Raw genomic sequence first — 25,494 nt, forward strand, 5'->3', positions numbered from 1 at the left:
AAAGTGATAGCTGAAGGTGCGCACCCAAGGTTCAATTCAATTCAGTTCTTTTATTCGGTATAAATTACAACAGCTGTTAGACACCCAAGGTGAAATGTTATGAAATGGCAGTGGGCGATATTTGAGGTGATGTTTGCAAATGACTTCTGTTGGGGATGGTTTTGGGAGAGAAAGAGATAGTGACAAAACAGATACTAGTACACAGTCACAGAGACACGGATATCCTAACAACTGAAAACTGATTTCATTGTTTCAATGGGCGTTGTAAAAGCGTCGTCGTGATCCCCGGGTTGTCTAGTCTAGGGGAGACAACTCTGACTAGCAAAATGTATATTTCCTCCTTTCAATTTTTTCATGTGCATTAAACAGCGAGTTTAAGTAAGCCATGAATATTTTTGGAGACAATCTTTACAATGTACATGTTATGTTCCCGGGCCGTTTCTATTGTCCATCTGCTTCAGTCTTGGAGTTGACAGTGTAACACATACAGTAGACAGCCAATTGTTCTGTTGCTCTCCAAATGGTGACCTGCGAGAAAGAGGAGTGAGTGAGTTTGGTTTCACGGCGCTTTCAGCAATATTCTAACAATATCATGGTGAGAAACACCAGAAATGGTCTTCACACACTGTACCCACGTGGGGAATCGACCCCGGGTCTTCGGCGTGACGAGCGAACGCTTTAACCACTAGGCTACCCCACCGTCCCACGCGAGAAAGAAGAAGTCAGAAATATATTTACCTTCTTAGTTGCATTGAAAACTATATGAATATAGTGAATAGTTAACCAATGACAACGGTTGTTTCCCGACACCAAGCATACATATGACAAGCCGTTTCACATTTATTAAGAAAGTAAAGACATCTTAAATAGTTTTAAAGATATCTGTATTTTATCTAAAGATATCAATAAGTTTTTAAGATATCTGTAAATGATTGAAGACATCTTTAATTAATTGAAGATATCCAAATTAGAATTGCTGATATCCAAAAATGTTATAGAGATATCAAGAACATATTTCGTAAAACTCTAAATGTGTTATGCTATCAATAAAACAGTTATGATCATAGTGTACATAAATTATCTCAAGATGTATTAAATTCAATTCAAGATATCTTCAATCAATTCTATATATCTCTATTTTCATTCAAGATATATTTATCTTGATATTGATGATACCTATTATTTCTTTATAAATGGGGCGGTGGGGTAGTCTAGTGGTTAAAGCGTTGGCTCGTCCCGCCGAAGACCCGGGTTCGAATCCCCACATGGGTACAATGAGTGAAGCCCATTTCTGGTGTCCCCCGCAGTGATATTGCTGGAATATTGCTAAAAGCGGCGTAAAAACCAAACTCAGTCAGTCAGTCAGTCTTTATAAATGTGAAAACGGCATGTCGTAAGTATTGGCGTTTCATGATTCTTGATATTTCAAGGGCGCCTCTGTGTGTTTGGCACGTAGCTTCACACACATTGCGCCTTGGCAGTGTGACGCGTGGGCCTCAAATCGTATTAAACCACTTGGCTAAACATTCTCCAACGGCCCTGTTCTCTTGAGCTCAGTTCAAACACACATCATTTTTATTTGTCAGGCAGTCAAATGGCATAATTTGTAACAATCACTTTACGCACACCTTTCTTGCGCCCGTTACGGTTCGTCCAGAATATTGTTCAAGATATTAAACTATTTACAGGAAAATATATTTCAATTTACATTCACTGAAAGTACACTCATAATGAGCAGACAATTAACACTTGAATGTGAAATGTTGCAATTGATACGGTTTGTCCCGGTTACCTGCGTTTTCTATACACTAATGATGACGTCATCATTTTATGCGTATTTACGCAAATACCATGACAAACTTGCATGTTGTCTAACACAGAAGGTAGTTTGACAACAAATGTACATAGGATTGGACACAGACAAGAAGTAGAACACCAACATCGACATAATGGTAAGGTATCATTTACAGGTCATGATAAATTCACCCGCGATCACTAGAGTGGAAGTTATCGTGCAAAACTTGGACACTGAAAAGGACAGTGTCGTGCCAACTTTTCCGTATTGTTCAGTCATTGGAAAAGACACTATACTTTGTTTATATACTTTTTGAATAAATATATCGTTAGAATAATATAATGTAAATATATGTTGTTTTTTTCACCTATTTTGTGAGAATCATAATAATATATTGTTCCAATGTAAGTATATTTAATGGTTGTGCGATATCACATTTTATACACCGAAAATGTAATATCCGGACAAGAGGTACAAAGTGATATAGAGACTACCTTTATACAGCTCAGGGTTTTCATAATTTTGTGGTGTTTACTTGTATTTTACATCGTACAATATTTTCTAAAATCATTTCGATTAATTATTATTCATACTAATCTGGAAATTTGCATTATTTTAATGATTTTACGATTGATAATCTGCTAGTGATGATGATTTTAATGGGGGTCACCCATTTTGTTCTGGGAGCTAGGGGAGTCATCAATTTTGTACACATGTATTAGGTGGGTCTGCGTACATAAAATATGTTTAAAATTATGCTTAGAAATTATGGGAAGGGTAGGTGGGTCATTGATTTTGTACATGGCATGCAGGGGTCACTTATTTTGTACATAAATTTTAGGGGGCATTCACATTGTACATGGTTCTCCATAAAAATCATCATCACCCCCTAGCCATAAATTATGAACGGTCCCTTACTGCAACAAGTGTTTGACATTGCAATGACAAAATATAATATTTTATGTGATGATGATATTTTTTAAAGCCGTCTGAATCCATGAACGTGAAGGTGTTGGCAAGGTGTCGTCCACTGACACAAGACGAGCAGAGCAAAGGTGCCAAATCTGTCATCAAGGTTTCAGGGGACAAAGTAATAGTTGATGCTGCTGGAAAGGTGATACTATGACCTATTTCAGATAATTTTGAACAAATGCTTATTTCTTTACACAATTAAATCATTTGTAAGAGCCTTACAAAAGAAAGTTTTCTTATTATATTGGAATTGTTCTTAATAAAATTATGCACTGAAAATATATGAAAAATATAGTTTGAATTTGTAATTGTAAGTTGATTGAAAGATATTTTAGATTTTGTTGGAAAACCAGTCATTGTACATTCAGCAGGTACTTTTGAATTTTATTTCCAGGAATCTTCATTTTCTTTTGATGCTGCATATTCCAGTGAAGCAAAGAATGTAGGTTGAATCTTTTAACCTTCTTCTGAGTATGTGATAACAGATGTCAAGTCATGGTTTAAAAACATAATTATACACAAACATAACACAATCATATTCGTAAAAATGATTTGTGAACACAATAGGATGATGGAAAGACTGATAGCACTATGTGAATATTAATTTGTTGGTTAACATTGTGACAAGTTTTAGTGTTAATGGAAGATGAAGGAAAAGATCAATGTGGCTGATGAAAAATATCCTCAGTTAAACTGTGGTGAGGAGGCCAACAAGTGCTGTTTACTAATTAAGAAAATCATATGAAGAAACAAAATATCGATAATTTTCTTAAGATATTTTAGTTTATCTTGTTTATCTTTTTGTTTTCTTCAGCTTCAACTGTACCAGGAGAAATGTGAGGCGCTCGTCCAGAGAGCCCTAGCAGGCTACAATGTCAGCCTTCTGGCTTTTGGAGCAGTAAGTCCTGTTGAAACAAGATTCTCAGTTATGTACTATATTAGTAAGAATTAAAAGATAATTTGAAAGAATGGTAAAATAGGCAGGTAAATAAAGTTTATTAGGAAGAACTTTCCATCATATGATTTGGGAGGTTTTTAAATTGTTTGATTAAAATGCTGAATTCTGTGCCACGTGTGCACAAATATATTTTTATTAAAATTCAAACATTGATAGGTGTGATTAAATTACGGTCTGAAATAATGGCGTAATAATTTTAAGTGACAGAATTTCTGCAACTTGATGTTTGTGTATTGCATTGTCATTTATGTTAAATATGTTTCCTTTCCTAATGTTATTTACTTGGGTTTATCATGGTGAATGTTATGACAGTTCTACCTTGTGAAATTTATTTATCATTTATATATTGATATATAACAAAATGTGTATATGCTTTTAATGCACGTCCTATGGGCCTGTGGCCTTTGACTTGAATGAATAAATAAGATCAGTTATGACAGATCATAGTCTTTCAACAGTCATAGATGATGGTCTGAGGACAGAATCAGCTCTGACTACAATCTGTCATGTCAGAAACTATACACAAGTCATGTATCTCATATTATATATCAAAGTATTTTGTTAGGCAGGATCTGGGCGGAGTTTCTTGTTGAAGGGAAGTGACCAAGATCCAGGTGTTGTACCTCAGGTGAGTTGAGACATTAAACCACTTTACCTGAGGTGAGATTGATATAACGAATCTAAAGATCATACAGTCGAACATCATTTTGTCAAAGCTGAAAAAAACTTTTGTGTGATATTGCCGAGTGTCATTAAACGAGAAAACAAACAAACATTTAAGGTTATCTGAGGTTAGATACAACTGCAAAACAATAACCAAATTTGGAATATACAAGGACCCATGTTTTACTTCAACACAGGAAGTAATAATAATAATGAAACAATAATAATAATTGTGAATTTAAATGCGCCTTTTCCATGTACTAAGCACATGCTCAAAGGGCTAACACACACATCTGATTATTATTCCCCGGATAACCCAAGCTACCTGTGAGGTGCTATAAGGTTAATAATCACATGTCTTATCCCACCGAGTACCCATTTTCTGCTGGGCAAACAGAGGCAAGTTTGAACAAACTCACATGCCAAAGGTGAGACCACATGTATTACATGTGCTTCGGTGTGGGGCAGGACTGAAGTCGTAGAAACTCTCAAGAGTCAAGCTGCCAAACACGGTCACCCATCCACGGACTCTCTGCGCCCAACGTTGCATAACTTCGACTGATTTGTGACCTGAACTCCACGGACGGGAAAAACACCAAGAACATATCACTGTTTGACACAGCAGCGTTTGACTGTAAATGCATCTGTGACATAATATGTGTAGGCTAAAGCACTAGTGTAAGGTGTTGTTTAGGATGTTACACCCAAGGTGAGAAGGTTGGGGAGTGTGTCATTACCTCTCGTAATTGTTGCTGGTTAACATTCTTCTTCTCGTGGAGTAATTACTGTAAATCACGAAAGTTTTGCAAGCATGATATTTTGGAGAAAATTGCGAATGACTTGAGGTCGTAAAAATATCAAAATGCAATTTATCATTCACCAGTTCATATAATCAACAACAGATCTAGACAATACATCAATTAAGGAATGACGACAACTTGGGGGAAGACTAATTACTACCGTTACTAGTATTCACATGTCACATGTCAAACAAGGGATACTTACAGGCGTCAATACTCAACACATATTCTGTTTCTTTAGAGACCGTTTGATAGGTCGACACCATCCAACGGATGTGGATAGGTTTCATCACACTTATCCGGGAGAGCAACAGCTTTGTGTGATGTCATTGTCAACAATTTGATAGAGGCATTCCAATTAATATAATCCCTTTGATCTGGCCTGTGTAGCGTGTGTTGTTTTTAGGAATACACCACTGACTGCATGCACACGGAAGTACTCTACTGAGCTCAGTTCAAGATTAGCGGCAACCTTTAATACGTGATTGGATTTACATTGTGTAGAACTTTCAGTTGCAATCTATTTTTGATAATTAGGCAAAAATATCATGACGCAAAAACGTCTGTTGGTCGGTACTTGAAAAAAATTGTGACACAAAAATTTAGTGATTTACAGTTTTTGTTTAGAAACTATGGGAAAACACCAAACGTGTCAGAATATCTTCAAAAGATATGTCAAAGCATGTCTACCAAGCATGAACATTAGCTGATTATATAATATTTCCCTGATTGAGATATTGACTCAACTGATGCCATTTCAATTTTAGACAACATTTTATATGATAACAGTGAGCATGCAGCTGTTTCTTTTGTAAATATGGAAGACAGTATTTTCATGAAATCTATATGATGTGAATGCACATTTCACAGTTTATGATCAGTTTACAATAAAAATAACAAACATGGCTCATTGCATTTGCTGAATGTTACTTTATAATATATCTGACTAAAATGTTTTCTTCTATCATTGTGACAGATGATAGACTCCCTCTTCAAACAGATGGCAGACGGCAGCAAGAAATCTTACCTGGTGACGGTGTCCTACCTGGAGGTGAGTGTTGAGATATCGTAAGACAAATCTTATGTTGTTTTGGCATGCGCAAATGAAGAATTAAAGAGTAACTGAATAATATATTATATGAGCTACCTCTTCAATTCATGGCCATGTCATCAGTGGGCTTGGGTAGGTTTGAGGGAGAAAGTTGGTGTTTGTTTCGACCTTGGGGTCTGTTTATTATCTGTGTGACCTTGTGTTATTTGCATTAGTCTTTTGCTCCAAGTATTGACATTGGTTTTGTGTTTCTGTTGACCTACCTGTGTGTTGACCTTGTAGTCTGTGTGGTGACCTTGCTTCCTGTGATGACCTTATTTCCATGTGTTGACCTTGCTTCCTGTGGCGACCTTACTTCCATGTGTTGACCTTGCTACCTGTGGCGACCTTGCTTGCTGTGGTGACCTTGCTTCCTGTGGTGACCTTACTTCCATGTGGTGACCTTACTTCCATGTGTTGACCTTACTTTCATGTGTTGACCTTATTGCTGACCTTACTTCCATGTGTTGACCTTGCTTCCTGTTGTGATGACCTGCCATGTGTTGACTTCTTCATGTGTGTGACCTTACTTCCATGTGCTTGACCTTGCCTGTGGTGACCTTACTTCCATGTGTTGACTTCCCTTGACCTTACTTCCATGTGTGATGACCTTACATGCTTCTTGCTTCCATGTGTTGACTCTGGTGGCTGTGATGACCTTACTTCCATGTGTTGACCTTACTTCCTTTGGCCCTGACCTTGCTTCCTGTGTGGTGGTGTTGACCTTGCTTCCATTATTTGTGACCTTACTTCCGTGTGTTGACCTTGCTTCCTGTGGTGACCATGTGTTGACCTTGCTTCCTGTGACCTTCATGTGTTGCTTCCTGTGACCTTACTTCCGTGTGTTGACCTTGCTTCGTGTTGTGACCTTACTTCCGTGTGACCCTTGCTTCCTGTGATGACCTTACTTCCATGTGTTGACCTTGCTTCCTGTGGTGACCCTGTCATCTGTGTGTTGACCTTACTTCTGCATGTTGACCCTGTTCTCTTGCTGTTGACCCTGTTGTCTCTGCTGTTGACCTTGAGCCTACTTTGTGTTGACCTTGCCTTGTGTGTTGACATTTTAGTCTGAGTGTTGATCTAGTAGTCTTGTGTTTACCTTGCTTATGTAAGTTGACTTTGTGGTGTTTGTTTCTAGGTACTAGATGAGAAGTTGACTGACCTGCTCAACCCTCATGACCTGCCGATGGAGGTCCGTCAACATGTACAGAAGGGCATGTAAGTTCTTTTGATCTTTGCATGTACTCAGTGCAGATGAAGTAGCTTGACATCTGTTTGTGTATGATATCATGGAAGATCACATGAATGAGACCCGTGAAGGTTTGGGTTAGAATGTGCCTTCAGTAACCCATGCTTGTCGCAAGTAAGGCTACTAACAGGATCAGGTAGTCAGGCTCGCTGACTTGGTTGACATATGTCATCGGTTCAATTGTGCAGATCGATGCTCATGCTGTTGATCACTGGATTGTCTGGTCTAGACTCGATGCATTTTACAGACCGCCTCGCCATATAGCTGGAATGTTGCTTGAGTCGCGTAAAACCTAAAATCACTCACTCACTCACACATGAATGAGGGATTGTCTCAATATGAAACTTTGGACTACAGTAACATGACTAGTAATACAAACAACTTCTGATGGATTTGTGATTTCATGTTTAGAATTTAGGATTAGAAAACTGGAAAAAAAATTGAACAAAATATATGTCTCCCAGGTTTCAAAATTGAATCAAATCATTTATAAATAAGAAATGAGAAAGATTTGTATGACAATGTGATGACCATTAGGTATATGTGTGAGCAGCTGTCATCAATATATGTTGATCTGTGAGACGTGTGTTTGTGTCTGCAGCTATGTGGAGAAGTTGTCGGAGGTGGTAGTCCAGTCAGCCGAGGAGCTGTACCGCATGTATGACCAGGGCACTCGTGCCAGGAAGATGAAACGCGCAGACATCAAGACTCACCGGGCCAGGTGTGTGGAATATTTGTCAAAGTAACACAACTCGGTCAAACACAATAATGATGATAGTTATGCTGGAGAAATGTACTGGTTCTTGGTCAATGGATCAACATAATTTGGCACTTGTGTAAACGATTCATTATTTTGTGATGTGTTTTCAGAGCTCATTCCATTTTCTCAGTGGGCATTCATCAGAAGGAAAAACAGTCGAGCAAACTTGGTGTGAAGTCTGTCATCAACGCGGTTTGACTTGGCGGGTGAGTTTTAGTTTATGCGGTCAGGATATATACACCATGATTGGATATGAAGGCATGATCGCTACATCCCACTATCCTACTGCTCATTGTATAAGTGGGGTGGTTTGGTTGAAGTGTTCACTGGTCACGCTGAAGATCCAGGTTTGATTCCCCACATGGTTACAATGTGTGAAGCCCATTTCTGGAGTCCCCGCCATAATGTAGCTGGAAGGAGTGGTGTTAACTCATACTCACTCACTAATTGATAAAGCCTTCTGATATGAGGATCACCTGGTTACCTCGACCTGTCACTGCATCCCGAAGGCTTGTGTTTGTGCTCATGCTGTCAACCACTGGTTTATTTAGTGCTGACATAATTACTCATTAGCCATGGCATTGTGGACTACTGTTTGTGGTGGTTCATGATTGTAATATTCCTTATTGCACTAATATCACTACCGACATGTAAAACTAGCCTTCCTATGGCGAAGATTTGAAGGCACTACTTGCAAGAACCTGGAAAAATGATATTTTTCCTTATCCTGACTCCATGCTTATTGCTTGTCTTCTTCTTCTTTGCTAACATAGTGGAACACGTATTTCCCTATTGAAGTTCCCTTCAATAAAAAATCACTAATTAGAACTCACCTACGAAGTTGCCACTCCCTTCCACAAGCTGAACGGGGAACTTACCGCCACCCATGTGCCATTCCTCAGAATTTCAGATGAGTTCCATACTCACCGTATTTGTTTGAACAGAGATTACTTTACAATCGTGAAATGCAAGGGTTCTGATATCAAATATACCAAGGATGATGAATATCTATTGATAATTAATATATTCCATAACATGTTATCAACATTAATAAGCTATTGAATGTCGAATTCAGCTATGCTAGATACATCGCCAGCCATGTAACGCAGGTATATATTAGTGACATTTCAACAAGTGTCTGTCATGTGTACAGGTATATGTTGTTGTCATAGTTGACATAACGACGTCACGTGGCTCACGCCTATACAGGTGTATAATGGTCATATAGCGATGTAGATCTGTCCACTAATACAGGTGATCGATAATACACTGTGACATAAGTCGGTTATGTTCGACAGTCTATTACCTGACTCATGTGTGTGTGTGTGTGTGTGTGTGTGTGTGTAGAGATAATGAGAGAGAGAGAGAGAGAGAGAGAGAGAGAGGAGGAGAGAGAGAGAGAGAGAGAGTCTGTCTGTGTGTCTGTGTGTAAAACCATGCTGGGTTTATTGTGGAAGCCTATTGAGATATGGTACCACGATTTAAGATGGATACCACACTCAGACACAGTACCGTATACTTAATAGGTAATAACAAGTACCATCTTTTACCCTTTTTTTGATATTTTATGGCCCAGGATCAAACCAGTGACTTTATTCAAGCAGATGTCTCATGAATACCTGGGGTAGTGGGATGTACCTTCTGCTTTCTGTGCCATGGAGATATTCCCTGACAGATGTGGTGTCCGGTTTATAACAATGTGTGATGAACTTCAAATGTTTCAGGGGCGTTGGGGTAGCCTAGTGGTTAAAGCGTTGGCTCGTTACGCCGAAGACCCGGGTTCGAATCCCCACATTGGTACAATGTGTGAAGCCCATTTCTGGTGTCCCCCGCCATGATGTTGCTGGAATATTGCTAAAAGCAGCGGTAAAACCAGTCAGTCAGTCAAATGTTTCATGGCATTTATTAGAAGGTGACAGATGACAAACACAAAAGGTTTTTGAATAACAACTTCTTGAATTATGAATAAAAATACTTTAAAAAAACCCAAAACCAAACTTCTTGAATTATATTGTATAGACAATATAACAACAATGGCAGCATTACTATAGATGTTGTTAACCATACTTCTTTGTCTACTTTGTGCTGAGTTCCAGTTTGCAGCTATGAACATATACTCTTCTCAATTTAGAGAGCGGAAGGTCGCGGGTTCGATCCCCCCTAATCGCGATCATACCAAAAAGACGCTAAACATACGGTACTTGTTGGTACCTGCCTGGCTCTCAGCATTAATGGGTACAACAAGGACTGGTCTGTTCGAGTCAGTATAATGTGTCTGAGTGGGGTATTCATGCTTCACTCGCTGCATGGTATCTCAGTGGGCTAGCACTATAAAACCAGCTTAAGTCTGGGCTAGTACAAGCAGTCGGACATACACGCATACACGCCATCATATGAGCCAAATATTCTCCAGCTGCGACGTTAAACCCAATTTCACCCCACCTCACCTCTTCTCAATTTAAGGTACTGACACAAAGAACTCTGAATCTGGCTCTGGGTAAGTTTTAGTATTACTGTATTTTTTTAATAATTGGTTAAATGGTGCAAAAGACATGGCAGTTATTTCTTCCCAGATCTATTTGGATTGAAAGAAAGGAAGGTGAAAGTAGTATGCTTCATTTGGTTCCTGTGTACAAGCTCACAGGTAGAGATAAACAATGCTGGTCATGGTAAGATGGATGGGTGTTCAGATAAATAGATTGAGTCCATGGAGTGTCTAAGGTTTCAGTCCTGTCCCACACTGAAGCAGATGTTACCTTTTGTATACTCCCCAGGAAGCTGAGAATGAAATTTGAGTGCACACAGATCTGTTGAGTGGGGCAATATAATGTAGTGCCATAAGCATTCACTTAGCGATTGGAATTTGGCGTATTATAAATGGACTATTTATTATGACAGACATCGTAATGGAATTTGTGTTATCGTGTCCCTGTTGTAATATCACTCACTGATGGTTACAGCACCACGGGGCTGATGAACCTACTGGCAGCCCTAGGGGACAGCAAGAAGAAGGGGGGTTATGTCCCCTACAGAGAGACCAAGATCACACAGCTGCTACAGGTAACACAGCGGACTTCGAGTCCATGGGTCGCAGAGTTGCATCCCCTGGTTGTCACAGGATAAGTTTCTCCTCATTCACAGTGAATGTCATTGTTGGTCACTCACCACCAAATCCATGGTTTGTAGGTTTCACTACTGATGCCACACTTTGTCACAGACTGGCACACTTTGGGCTTTTCTCTCATGTTTAGCACACTTAGAAAGATATTCCTGAAATATTCGTCAAAGCTTGGTAATAGCAAATCACTCACTGGCACTCATTGACCCTATAAGCACCTGAGTCCCCTGTAAGGCAGTAGTGTAAGACACCTGTGTAAGACACCTGTATGAACCACCTATGTAAGACACGTACATGAGTGAGTGAGTGAGCAACCTGTGTAAGACACCTGCATGAGTGATTGAGCCACCTGTGTAAGACATTTGTGTGATACATCTGTGTAATACACCTGTGTTAGACATATATGTGAGACATCTTTGTTTGACACCTGTGATAGACATATATGTGAGACACCTTTGTTTGACACCTGTGTTAGACATATGTGTGAGACACCTATGTGAGACATCTGTGTTAGACATACCAGTGTGAATCATCTATGTGAGACACCCCTATGTAAGACATCTATGTGAGACATCTTTGTTAGACACCTGTGTTAGACATATCTACACATGTGAGACACCTGTGTAAGACATCTATCTGAGACCCCTGTATAAGACACATTTGTAAGACATCTGTGTTAGACACCTGTGTGAGACATATAAGTTACACACTGGTGTGTGACCCCTGTGTAAGGCATCTATGTGAGACACATGTGTAAGACAATCTGTGTTAGACACCTGTGTGAGACATCTGTGAGACACCTGTGTGAGACATCTATGTAAGACACCTGTGTGAGACACTGATGACATGAGACATCTGTGTGTGTTGAGAGACATCTGTGTATGACATCTATGTGATACACCTTTGTAAGGCATGTGTGTGAGACACTATGTGTAAGACATCTGTGTTAGACATCTGTATCAGTGTACACACTGGTGTGTGACACCTGTGAGAGACATCTGTGTGAGACACCTGTGTACAACACTGTGTGAGACACCTGTGTAAGACATCTGTGTAAGACATTTGTGTGAGACATCTGTGTTATACACCTGTGTTAGACATCTATGTGGGACATCTTTGTTTGACACCTGTGTTAGACATCTGTGTAAGACACCTGTGTAAGACATCTGTGTTAGACCCTGTGTGAGACATCTGTGCTAGACATATCAGTTACACTCTGGTTTGTTGCACCTGTGTGACACCTGTGTAGACATCTTAAAGAGATATTTGTGTGATACAATGAGACACCTGTGTGAGACACCAATGTGAGACACCTGTGTGAGACATCTGTGTAAAAACATGTGTGAGACACCTATGTGAGACACCTCTGGGGACATTTTGTGATACCTGTTTGAGACATCTGTGTGAGACATCTGTGTATGTGTTAGACATCACACCGATGTGAAACACCTGTGTGGGACCTGTGTAAGACATGTGATCATTGATACATCTGTTAAGACACCTGTGTGGGGCACCTTGGGAGACATCTGTGTTAAACTCTGTGTGTGTTGAGACATCTGTCTTAGACACCGATGTGAGGAACCTGTGTGAGATATCTGTGCAAGACACCTTTTGTGGGACACCTGTGTGAGATATCTGTGCAAGACACCTGTGTAAGACATTTGTGTGAGATATCTGTGTGAGACATCTCTGTGAGACACCTGTGTGGGACATCTGTGTAAGACATCTGTGTAAAACACCTGTTTGAGACATCTGTGTGATACACCTGTGTAAGACATCTGTGTGAGACATCTGTGTTAGACATCTATGTGTGACATCTGTGATACACCTGTGTGATACATCTGTGTGAAACATCTGTGTTGGACATATGTGTGAGACATATGTGTTAGACACCTATGTTAAACATCTGTGTAAGACACCTGTGTGAGACACCAATGTGAGACCTGTGTCTGAGACACCTGTCTGACACACTTGTGTAAGACACTAGTGTTAGACACCTGTGTTAGATATGTCCACTTACCTGTTGTGTGTTTATTACAGGATGCTCTAGGGGGCAACTCTCTCTCCCTCATGGTAGGACTGGTGGGATCTGCAGGTGAGTTCAGACACTTGTGAAATATAGGTCCCCAGCTCTGTACCTGGTAGTAGGTGACTAAATTGGAGCCTTAGTGACATTGCTGGCTTAGCGACATTCTGATTATAGAATCAGTTGATCAGAGTCCGTGACTTGGTTCATAGTGTGTCAGGGTACACTGACCACAAGGATTGTTGCTCATGATATCAATCTCTGGTTTAAATGCCCCAGACTTGATTATTTGAAGGCTGCCATCATTAGGCTGGAATACTGGTAAAATCTGTGAATGATCAGATTACATTTCTAAAAACAGCAATATAACTTGAGCAACATGTACCATTTGTCTGTCTGCTCTCTACATAAGTTGTTCACTGGTCATGAGGGGGGCATGGGTAGATGTACCCTCCATGTTTGTTTATGTTCCCTGAGCCCGAAGGGTACATCAAAACCATGGGCCCCGAGGGACCAGTGAACAACGTATTTATCTTGAATTGTTGAATTGTTTGAAGCACGGGTACAAATCTTTTTGTAGCCATCGCTAGATTTTACTAACAAGAAAAACAGCTTTAGAGTTATCTCCCTTCCATCGATTTGCATTCGCAAAACATCGGTAATTTCTGTACATCATACGTGATTCAATGTAATTGGAGATAAAGAATTACTACCACAAGGAACCAAATGAGTTGCCATTGACAGCGGGGTACATTGAGCGCGCTCAGCCAATCAGAAAGCGACATTTATGTGTGAGGTAAGATAATGCTCAGTGTCAGACAGTAGGGTATGCATAAAGTTCATGCATGGGCAAGAGCTCATTCAACATTTATGAGTTGTAAGCGACAACATTTTGACAGTACCCACTCATCACTGCTATTCCACACATCAGACATCATGGGGCACAGAGGAGGGAAGTGTATGCAAATTGTGAAGTACTGACTGGTCTGGAAATCGTGTTTTAGATTCCTCCTACCACGACACCCTCGCCACGCTGCAGCACGCCCAGTACGCTCGCTCCGTCAAGAACAAGGCCTTTCAGAACATGGTAATGTCACAGACAACTATATGCTCCTTGTTGACCTCATCTAGATCAGTTATTGGAGGTGGGATGCTGATTGTGAGGAGACCCGCGAAGATCCGGGGTAGAATAGGTCTTCAGCAACCCATGCTTGCCACAAAAGGCGACTATGCTTGTCGTAAGAGGCGACTAACGGGATCGGGTGGTCAGGCTGGCTGACTTGGTTGACACATGTCATCGGTTCCCAATTGCGCAGATCGATGCTCATGCTGTTGATCACTGGACTGTCTGATCCAGACTCGATTATTTACAGACCGCCGCCATATAGCTGGAATATTGCTGAGTGCGGCGTAAAACTCAACTCACTCACTCACTGATTGTGAGGACCCCTTCCAAATAAAGGAAGTATGTCACATTTAGGGGTGCATTGTGGATATCAGTGACTCAGACACCAAGGTGCAAGAATTTGCTGTGCTGGGTTGTGTCCCTTAGTCAAGCCATTAACTGGCCGATTTATCATAACATCTCAATGGATGACACTAAACATAACCTTCATTGGCTCTTGGTATCAAATGTAAACTTATATAGGACTTACAAAGAAGAATGCATTCAACAAAATCCTCGTCTTTAAGTGGCATTTAGAAGCTGGTATTATGAAGAGGAACAATGTTTATGGATAGACAACTTCTTTATTGCAACATGCGATGTTTCGGTGTAGATGATAACACTATTGTCATCACTTGCTTGTCTATCTATAAAAAAAATTCCTCTTCAACAAAATCTTCGGCTGTTCACTTTTCAAAACAGGCAATGTGTCTCACAAAGTAACTCACCATTGTTGATAAGAATCCCACATGTGTTCAGCTAACCAGATCTGGTACAGATTTGTGCACTTCTCTAGGGTCTCTCTCTGTTGGTAAAATGCAGTAGGCTTGCAGTAATATATTGTAACAAGAACTGAACCTGATAGTCTGTAACAAATTACAGATGAGTCTTTGATAATTGTTTGATTTTTGATTTATCAACACTATGCTGATGGGTTTCACTAAAGTGGCAGAAGTGTAACCTACTTCTTGCCTCAAACAGTGCCACCTCATGACTGATCTCACTAACCGAAGATGCAAGGTTCGGTTGGGAATATGTATGACGTGCATTGTGGGTCAATGTTACTAGTCCAACTGTTCTTGATTACCTCTGTTGTTTCACAGGATGAGACATACACCATCATCACCGATCTGAGATTTGAGATCTCGAAGCTGAAGGATAAGATAGCAGCAGCAACAGAGCCGAACAAAGACGATGTGGACAAACTGGAGGTTGGTGTGATGGCTGCAGACCTGCTACAAAACTGGAACTGACCCTGTCCCACCAAATCATAACAGTTAACTGATGTTTTAAACTGGACAAAGGTCCATTCCACAGTCTTAATGCTAAGATGATCATAACTCCCAGGGGCGGTGGGGTAGCCTAGTGGTTAAAGCGTCTGCTCGTCATGCCGAAGACCTGGGTTCGATTCCCATCAAACAAGTACCATCTGTTAGCCTGTTTGGATATTTTATGGCCCAGGATCAAACCAGTGACTTTATTCAAGCAGATGTCTCATGAATACCTGGGGTAGTGGGATGTAGCTTCTGCTATCTCTGCCATGGAGATATTCCCTGGCAGATGTGGTGTCTGGTTTATAACAATGTGTGATGAACTTCAAATGTTTCAGGGGCGGTGGGGTAGCCTAGTGGTTAAAGCGTTGGCTCGTCACGCCGAAGACCCGGGGTTCGAATCCCCACATGGGTACAATGTGTGAAGCCCATTTCTGGTGACCCCACAGTGATATTGCTGGAATATTGCTGAAAATGGTGCAAAACCCAACTCACTCACTCATAACTCTCGTACTTTAACAAAGGCTTGCATTCATATCTTTAAGATGGCTTGGTGGATCCCATCAAACATGAATTCTTATCAACAGGCCAAACTGTCAGACTTATCAAATACCCCTTTGCAAGTCATCAGTTCAATATGGAGATATACATCAATATGGAATGTAATCATGTGTCATGTCGAGGAATGTAGAAGATCTGTTGTATTCAGGGCCTGGTCCACGACCTCCAGACGGCCAAGAAGCAGACGTGGGAGGAGAAGGAACGAGTCTCCAAGAAGGTCGAGGAGGAGAGGAAAACCAACCTGGCTAACAAGGTCAGCTCTGTTTGATCCACTAGCTTCTAAACATGGTGTATCTGTACTGAGGGTAGTTGTGGCTGTATGAAGTATCTGTGTGTGAGATATTTGAGCAGGGAGTGTAGCTGTGTCTACATGAGTTATCTCTGTTTGTGAGAGAGAGTTATTACTTGATGCAGGGAGTGCTGGAGTGGGTGATGGACTCCATGAAGAAGGGCAGCCAGGAGCTCCAAGACCGACTCGTCATCCTGCAGAAGGAGAAGGACCAGGTGAGGAGGAGGCCTACCTCAGATTATCATTATTAGAACCTGTTTGTGCATTTTTAAAAGAGGCCCAGAAAGAGCAGTCATTAGAATCATCAGAAACAATTTCTTTGATAAATACCCTGTCTACTTTTGTCTACATAGTTCTGATGTGATCTTTCTGACTCTGAACAACGTCATTCTCGAATCCCCAAATGGGTCAATATAAAAATCTTATGTAGGCCAGTGAATGTCCAGAGATTAAACTCAGTCAGTCAATATAAAAACATTAGTGATGGTATTCGAGACATTAGTTTGTGGCCTTTAGTAAGAAGGCTGTAGGATTCCGAAAGCTGAGTGGGTGAGATAGCTGACTTTGTATGCTGGCGATTAGGTGCCCAACTCTGAGAGTGTGGGTTCGAATCCCTGATGGGACTAAACCCTAAGGAAGAACTATAATGTGTGCATTACTGATGTGTAATTCTAAATATATTGTGCTTCATTTGACCACTTTCTAAATGGAATTGTGTGTGTATTCAATCGCTTAAGTCATTCAGTCTCACCACACATTGTCATACAACCAGCAAAGGATGCTGGGAACCTGTTATTACCTGGAATCTCACGGAATTATCTTCTTGAGAATCATTCAGACTCCGACCTGCTTGATATCTCAACATAGAAGAATAGACATTTGGTCAATGCTTAAAGCGAATTTGAAAGACTTGTACTGAAGGGAGGTTGATGGTTTTGATGTCTTTTTTTTAGTTGACCTTGAAGCAGAAGGAGAAGCGGAAAGAACTGGATGATCTCAAGGAAGATCTGCAGAAGAAGATCACAGAGTTTTCCAAATTAACAGAGAAAGGTGTGTGCTAATTCACTAGTGGGGTATAGACATGTATTAGTGATGCATCTCGGGAACACCGTTGGAGGATCTCTCAGGTCAGGATCCATTATTTTCATGTTTAGCAACACATGCATTCTTCCATTTAACATGAGTAGGGTTTTATTTAACATTTGATAATGATGATTGCACTGATGTGTGACGTGAGTGTGAAGACTTCAGGCTTATTGTGTTACTGTGCAGGCAAGATGTCTGAATCAGACACCAAGGGTCGTGTGAACAACATCCAGGCCTTGAAGGAGAACATCAAGCAGGAGACGGAGGCGTTCCGGAAGCTGAAGCAGCAGATGAAGGTCATCCAGGACAAGCAGACGGCAGAAAGGGAGGTCAGTCCAGCAGGGTCAGCAGATTGTGTCAATTATTCCTGTAGTGTCCAGTGCTGGTGGTAACCTGATGGTCCAAGTGTTGGTTTGTCATGCCAAGCAATATAGATTGGGTACAATGAGTGAAGCCTGTTTTATTGAGTCCATCACTGTGACAATACACTGATATTACAGGAATGTTGCTAAAACTGGCATAAAACCCAGCTCACAAACTCAGTCACTCATGTTAAGGGTATCAGACTTTCTAGGTATGGGAATAACTGGACCAAAATACTTTAACACGAAAATATTCCTCAAAGCATGACTCCTAATGATTCTTCTGCCACCAGTGTGTGGTCCTGTCAATGGCGTATCTGGATGTTACTGGGTTGACTTAAACACACCATATGTCTGTTCACAGGGCAGCCAGATGCAGGCAACAGCACTGAAAGGTAACCTGGAACTGCGGAAGAAGATAGCGGTGAGTAAGATATAAATTCAGGCAGTTTCAGTCTCTCTGCTATTTCTGAGTACATCATTTACACATAGAAAGATGTACGAGTGTAGATGGTGTTGCTATTGGGTATCTGATGGACATTGAGTTGTTGCTGATGATTTGCAGCAAGAGGAGTTGTCGAAGCTGGAGGTGGAGCACAAGGCTGTCCTTGAGGAGGAGCTGGAGAGGGTGAAGATGGAGGTGCAGCAGGACCACACGGATATACAGGTGAGGGTGGGCTTCAGGTGTGGGGTGGACACAGGATGGGGTTAACGATGGGAAAGCTGGATTGGATGGAGATGGATTGGATTGTATAGAGAATAGACAATAAGGTTGGTGGGGTAGATACAGGATGGGTAGAAAAGACAACAGGATGAGTGGGGTGGAAAACAGGGTAGATGGAATAGACAACAGGGTAGTTGGAATAGACAATAGGCTGGGTGGGGTGGACAACAGGGTTGTCAGAATAGAGAATAGGTTGTGTGGGGTGGACAACAGGGTTGTCTGAATAGACAATAGGCTGTGTGGGGTGGACAACAGGGTTTTCAGAATAGACAACAGGGTGGGTGGGTGGACAACAGGGTTGTCAGAATAGACAACAGGGGAGGGTGGTGGACAACAGGGTTGTCAGAACAGACAATAGGCTGTGTGGGGTGGACAACAGGGTTGTGAGAATAGACAACAGGGAGGGTGGGTGGACAACAGGGTTGTCAGAACAGACAACAGGGTGGGTGGGTGGACAACAGGGTTGTCAGAATAGACAATAGGCTGTGTGGGGTGGACAAAAGGGTTGTCAGAACAGACCATAGGCTTTGTGGGGTGGACAACAGGGTTGTCAGAATAGACAACAGGGTGGGTGGGGTGGACAACAGGGTTGTCAGAACAGACAACAGGGTGGGTGGGGTGGACAACAGGGTTGTCAGAACAGACAACAGGATGGGTGGGGTGGACAACAGGGTTGTCAGAACAGACAACAGGGTGGGTGGGGTGGACAACATGGTTGTGAGAACAGACAACAGGTAGTGTGGGTGGACAACACAGGGTTGTCAGAATAGACAACAGGGTGGGTGGGGTGGACAACAGGGTTGTCAGAATAGACAACAGGGAGGGTGGGGTGGACAACAGGGTTGTCAGAATAGACAACAGGGAGGGTGGGTGGACAACAGGGCTGTCAGAATAGACAACAGGGAGGGTGGGTGGACAACAGGGTTGTCAGAATAGACAACAGGGAGGGTGGGATGGACAACAGGGTTGTCAGAACAGACAACAGGGAGGGTGGGTGGACAACAGGGTTGTCAGAATAGACAACAGGGTGTGTGGGTGGACAACAGGGTTGTCAGAATAGACAACAGGGAGGGTGGGTGGACAACAGGGTTGTCAGAATAGACAACAGGGTGGGTGGGTGGACAACAGGGTTGTCAGAACAGACAACAGGGTGGGTGGGTGGACAACAGGGTTGTCAAAACAGACAATAGGGTGGGTGGGTGGGCAACAGGGTTGTCAGAACATACAACAGGGTGGGTGGGTGGGCAACATGGTTGTCAGAACATACAACAGATGGGTGGGGAGGACAACAACAGGGTTGTCAGAACATACAACAGGGTGGGTGGGGTGGACAACAGGGTTGTCAGTTGGTAAAATATACCGATGTACAGGTGAGAGAAAGATGCCACTGTGGTTATTGAAAGTCTAATGACAATACAAAAATAAAAATGACTAAATTGTTTTTAACATTTTGAATACAACAATTATGTCACCAAAAGTAATATGTGTGTTTCCATCTTGGGCAGCTGCGTGTGGCGGAAGGCAAGCAGTACCAGCAACAGGAAGCTGCAGCCCTGGACATGGAGCTGGCCCAGCTCAGACAGGAGAAGTCTGTGATGACCACCAGGGTGAGTACCCCCATACTGGGTCTGCATTGTCTACACAGTATACATTGTCACAGGCACATGTATGGCCTGTTCTTGGATTATATAGGTCTACTCCGAGGGCATTGTTCGGTCTGCAGGAAATGTTAAAGAAATTTACCATATAGGAATAATAATTCCTGGTTAATGGTATTCATTTGGTAACAATTTATTATGGCTTTGGTGAAGTGACTTGAACTTTAGTGACTAATTTCTGAAGAAGTAGGCTATGTATTCCTCTTTTAAGTTGGTTTTATTATTTTGTAAACATAATTAACATGATGGTGTTAATTTGCAAGATAACCATCTGTGACTAGGAGCTGGTGAAATTTCGGACAGCTAAGGTTTCCCAAATGTCTCTAGTTCGACTAGCTCTTGATATTTTAAGGGATCCTTTATGTACTCCTTTTACATGATCAAATTAGAACCAATCTCCTGGTTTCTGTCAATCAATCTGACCATTATTCATAGTTCCATTTCATGTGTGCTTCTGTTACAGCTGGAGTCTCTCCAGAGGGAGAAGGACTTCATGCAGAAGGAGCTGGGCGAGGTTCATCGTGTGCACAAGGAGGAGATGGAGCTCCAGCAGCTGCAGCACTTCCAGGTAGTTCCTCACCACTAGGTGGCCGCACTTCCAGGTAGTTCCTCACCACCAGGTGGCAGCACTTCCAGGTAGTTCCTCACCACTAGGTGGCAGCACTTCCAGGTAGTTCCTCACCACCAGGTGGCAGCACTTCCAGGTAGTTCCTCACCACCAGGTGGCAGCACTTCCAGGTAGTTCCTCACCACTAGGTGGCAGCACTTCCAGGTAGTTCCTCACCACTAGGTGGCCGCACTTCCAGGTAGTTCCTCACCACCAGGTGGCAGCACTTCCAGGTAGTTCCTCACCACTAGGTGGCAGCACTTCCAGGTAGTTCCTCACCACCAGGTGGCAGCACTTCCAGGTAGTTCCTCACCACCAGGTGGCAGCACTTCCAGGTAGTTCCTCACCACTAGGCTGGCAGCACTTCCAGGTAGTTCCTCACCACCAGGTGGCAGCACTTCCAGGTAGTTCCTCACCACCAGGTGGCAGCACTTCCAGGTAGTTCCTCACCACTAGGTGGCCGAACTCCAGGTAGTTCCTCACCACTAGGTGGCAGCACTTCCAGGTAGTTCCTCACCACTAGGTGGCAGCACTTCCAGGTAGTTCCTCACCACAAGGTGGCAGCACTTCCAGCACTTCCCAGGTAGTTCCTCACCACTAGGTGGCCGCACTTCCAGGTAGTTCCTCACCACAAGGTGGCAGCACTTCCAGGTAGTTCCTCACCACAAGGTGGCAGCACTTCCAGGTAGTTCCTCACCACTAGGTGGCAGCACTTCCAGGTAGTTCCTCACCACTAGATGGCAGCACTTCCAGGTAGTTCCTCACCACCAGGTGGCAGCACTTCCAGGTAGTTCCTCAATACTAGGTGGCAGCACTTCCAGCTAGTTCCTCACCACAAGGTGGCAGCACTTCCAGGTAGTTCCTCACCACTAGGTGGCAGCACTTCCAGGTAGTTCCTCACCACTAGGTGGCAGCACTTCCAGGTAGTTCCTCACCACAAGGTGGCAGCACTTCCAGGTAGTTCCTCACCACTAGGTGGCAGCACTTCCAGGTAGTTCCTCACCACTAGATGGCAGCACTTCCAGGTAGTTCCTCACCACCAGGTGGCAGCACTTCCAGGTAGTTCCACACCACTAGGTGGCAGCACTTCCAGCTAGTTCCTCACCACCAGGTGGCAGCACTTCCAGGTAGTTCCTCACCACTAGGTGGCAGCACTTCCAGCTAGTTCCTCACCACCAGGTGGCAGCACTTCCAGGTAGTTCCTCACCACAAGGTGGCAGCACTTCCAGGTAGTTCCTCACCACCAAGTGGCAGCACTTCCAGGTAGTTCCTCACCACAAGGTGGCAGCACTTCCAGGTAGTTCCTCACCACTAGGTGGCCGCACTTCCAGGTAGTTCCTCACCACTAGGTGGCAGCACTTCCAGGTAGTTCCTCACCACCAGGTGGCAGCACTTCCAGGTAGTTCCTCACCACCAGGTGGCAGCACTTCCAGGTAGTTCCTCACCACCAGGTGGCAGCACTTCCAGGTAGTTCCACACCACTAGGTGGCAGCACTTCCAGGTAGTTCCTCACCACCAGGTGGCAGCACTTCCAGGTAGTTCCTCACCACTAGATGGCAGCACTTCCAGCTAGTTCCTCACCACCAGGTGGCAGCACTTCCAGGTAGTTCCTCACCACTAGATGGCAGCACTTCCAGGTAGTTCCTCACCACAAGGTGGCAGCACTTCCAGGTAGTTCCTCACCACCAGGTGGCAGCACTTCCAGGTAGTTCCTCACCACTAGGTGGCAGCACTTCCAGGTAGTTCCTCACCACCAGGTGGCAGCACTTCCAGGTAGTTCCTCACCACAAGGTGGCAGCACTTCCAGGTAGTTCCTCACCACCAAGTGGCAGCAAGACTTCCAGGTAGTTCCTCACCACAAGGTGGCAGCACTTCCAGGTAGTTCCTCACCACTAGGTGGCCGCACTTCCAGGTAGTTCCTCACCACAAGGTGGCAGCACTTCCAGGTAGTTCCTCACCACTAGGTGGCAGCACTTCCAGGTAGTTCCTCACCACCAGGTGGCAGCACTTCCAGGTAGTTCCTCACCACTAGGTGGCAGCACTTCCAGGTAGTTCCTCACCACTAGGTGGCAGCACTTCCAGCTAGTTCCTCACCACTAGGTGGCAGCACTTCCAGGTCGTTCCTCACCTCTAGGTGGCAGCACTTCCAGGTAGTTCCTCACCACAAGGTGGCAGTAGTTCCTCACCACTAGATGGCAGCACTTCCAGGTAGTTCCTCACCACTAGGTGGCAGCACTTCCAGGAAGTTCCACACCACTAGGTGGCGGCACTCTCAGGTAGTTCCTCACCACCAGTTGGCAGCACTTCCAGGTAGTTCCTCACCACCAGGTGGCAGCACTTCCAGGTAGTTCCTCACCACCAGGTGGCAGCACTTCCAGGTAGTTCCTCACCACTAGGTGGCAGCACTTCCAGCTAGTTCCTCACCACTAGGTGGCATCACTTCCAGGTAGTTCCTCACCACTAGGTGGCAGCACTTCCAGGTAGTTCCTCACCACCAGGTGGCAGCACTTCCAGGTAGTTCCTCACCACTAGGTGGCCGCACTTCCAGGGAGTTCCTCACCACAAGGTGGCAGCACTTCCAGGTAGTTCCTCACCACAAGGTGGCAGCACTTCCAGGTAGTTCCTCAATACTAGGTGGCAGCACTTCCAGGTAGTTCCTCACCACTAGATGGCAGCACTTCCAGGTAGTTCCTCACCACTAGGTTGCAGCACTTCCAGGTAATTCCTCACCACTAGGTGGCAGCACTTCCAGGTAGTTCCTCACCACCAGGTGGCAGCACTTCCAGGTAGTTCCTCACCACCAGGTGGCAGCACTTCCAGGTAGTTCCTCACCACAAGGTGGCAGCACTTCCAGGTAGTTCCTCACCACCAGGTGGCAGCACTTCCAGGTAGTTCCACACCACTAGGTGGCAGCACTTCCAGGTAGTTCCTCACCACTAGGTGGCAGCACTTCCAGGTAGTTCCTCACCACTAGATGGCAGCACTTCCAGGTAGTTCCTCACCACTAGATGGCAGCACTTCCAGGTAGTTCCTCACCACTAGATGGCAGCACTTCCAGGTAGTTCCTCACCACTAGATGGCAGCACTTCCAGGTAGTTCCTCACCACTAAGTGGCAGAACTTCCAGGAAGTTCCACTCCACTAGGTGGCAGCACTTTCACTGAGTACCACTAGGTGGTAGCACTTCCAGCGCGTATGACTAGGTGGCAGTGTCCCAGTTAGAACCACTGGGTGGTGGCACTTTCAAAACAGTAATGTTAAGACCGGTGGCTTTTTTTTGGCAGAGAAATCCATTCCTCATTTTCCTATATATCATAAAAAAATTCATTATCTGACATTTTGTTTTTTGTTCCCCAGTCTTTCCGCCAGTACCGGGAGATGTTTGAGGAGCAGAAGGCTGTGATTGATCAGCGGTACCGTGTGCTGTTGGAGGATGCCATCCAGGATGCTGTCTTCCTCTCCAGCCGCAACACAGAGCTCGTCACAGAGAACCAGGACCTCCGACTGTGTAAGTCATACCTACCTGTCCTACCGTAGTTGATGTTGTAAAAACACTTTAGCTTGTCGCAGAGAACCAGGATCTCGGACAGTGTAAGTCATTCCTACCTGGAATATCGTAGTTACTGTCATAAAAACACTAAGCTCACAACAGTGGTGTGATGTTTCAGGTAGTGACCAGTTGTGTGTCTGATGTTACAGGAGGTAGTGTGTCTGATGTTTCAGGACGTAGTGTGTCTGATGGTACAGGAGGTAGTGTGTCTGATGTTATAGGAGGTAGTGTGTCTGATGGTACAGGAGGTAGTGTGTCTGATGGTACAGAAGGTAGTGTGTCTGATGGTACAGGAGGTAGTGTGTCTGATGTTATAGGAGGTAGTGTGTCTGATGGTACAGGAGGTAGTGTGTCTGTGTCTGATGGTACAGGAGGTAGTGTGTCTGATGGTACAGGAGATGGTGTGTCTGATGTTACAGGTGGTGTGTCTGATGTTACAGGAGGTAGGGTGTCTGATGTTACAGGAGGTGGTGTGTCTGATGTTAGAGGAGGTAGGGTGTCTGATGTCACAGGAGGTAGTGTGTCTGATGTCACAGGAGGTAAAGAGTCTGATGTCACAGGAGGTAGTGTGTCTGATGGTACAGGAGGTAGTGTGTCTGATGTTACAGGAGGTAGTGTGTCTGATGTTACAGGAGGTAGGGTGTCTGATGGTACAGGAGGTAGTGTGTCTGATGTTACAGGAGGTAGTGTGTCTGATGTTACAGGAGGTAGTGTGTCTGATGTTACAGGAGGTAGGGTGTCTGATGGTACAGGAGGTAGTGTGTCTGATGTTACAGGAGGTAGTGTGTCTG

The 25,494-nt window shown here is 43.6% G+C and overlaps 1 protein-coding gene across 1 annotated transcript in view; it reads left to right on the forward strand.

The window, feature by feature from the left end:
* Nucleotides 1–25,494, forward strand: part of LOC124272213 (kinesin-like protein KIF3A) — a 44,791-nt gene that overhangs the window by 16,573 nt on the left and 2,724 nt on the right. Inside the window, 23 exon segments of the mRNA XM_046707367.1 lie at nucleotides 2,781–2,909; nucleotides 3,162–3,209; nucleotides 3,582–3,665; nucleotides 4,291–4,353; nucleotides 6,165–6,239; nucleotides 7,417–7,496; nucleotides 8,129–8,248; nucleotides 8,398–8,480; nucleotides 8,482–8,493; nucleotides 10,751–10,784; nucleotides 11,248–11,347; nucleotides 13,446–13,500; nucleotides 14,436–14,518; nucleotides 15,700–15,807; nucleotides 16,577–16,681; nucleotides 16,843–16,932; nucleotides 17,671–17,767; nucleotides 17,990–18,132; nucleotides 18,530–18,589; nucleotides 18,731–18,832; nucleotides 20,395–20,496; nucleotides 21,011–21,115; nucleotides 24,511–24,661. Coding sequence (XP_046563323.1) covers nucleotides 2,781–2,909; nucleotides 3,162–3,209; nucleotides 3,582–3,665; nucleotides 4,291–4,353; nucleotides 6,165–6,239; nucleotides 7,417–7,496; nucleotides 8,129–8,248; nucleotides 8,398–8,480; nucleotides 8,482–8,493; nucleotides 10,751–10,784; nucleotides 11,248–11,347; nucleotides 13,446–13,500; nucleotides 14,436–14,518; nucleotides 15,700–15,807; nucleotides 16,577–16,681; nucleotides 16,843–16,932; nucleotides 17,671–17,767; nucleotides 17,990–18,132; nucleotides 18,530–18,589; nucleotides 18,731–18,832; nucleotides 20,395–20,496; nucleotides 21,011–21,115; nucleotides 24,511–24,661 — 2,029 coding nt within the window.

The sequence above is a fragment of the Haliotis rubra genome, unplaced genomic scaffold (assembly GCF_003918875.1).
Source record: "Haliotis rubra isolate DU_JTF1 unplaced genomic scaffold, ASM391887v1 Scf1671, whole genome shotgun sequence".
Classification (NCBI taxonomy): domain Eukaryota; kingdom Metazoa; phylum Mollusca; class Gastropoda; order Lepetellida; family Haliotidae; genus Haliotis; species Haliotis rubra.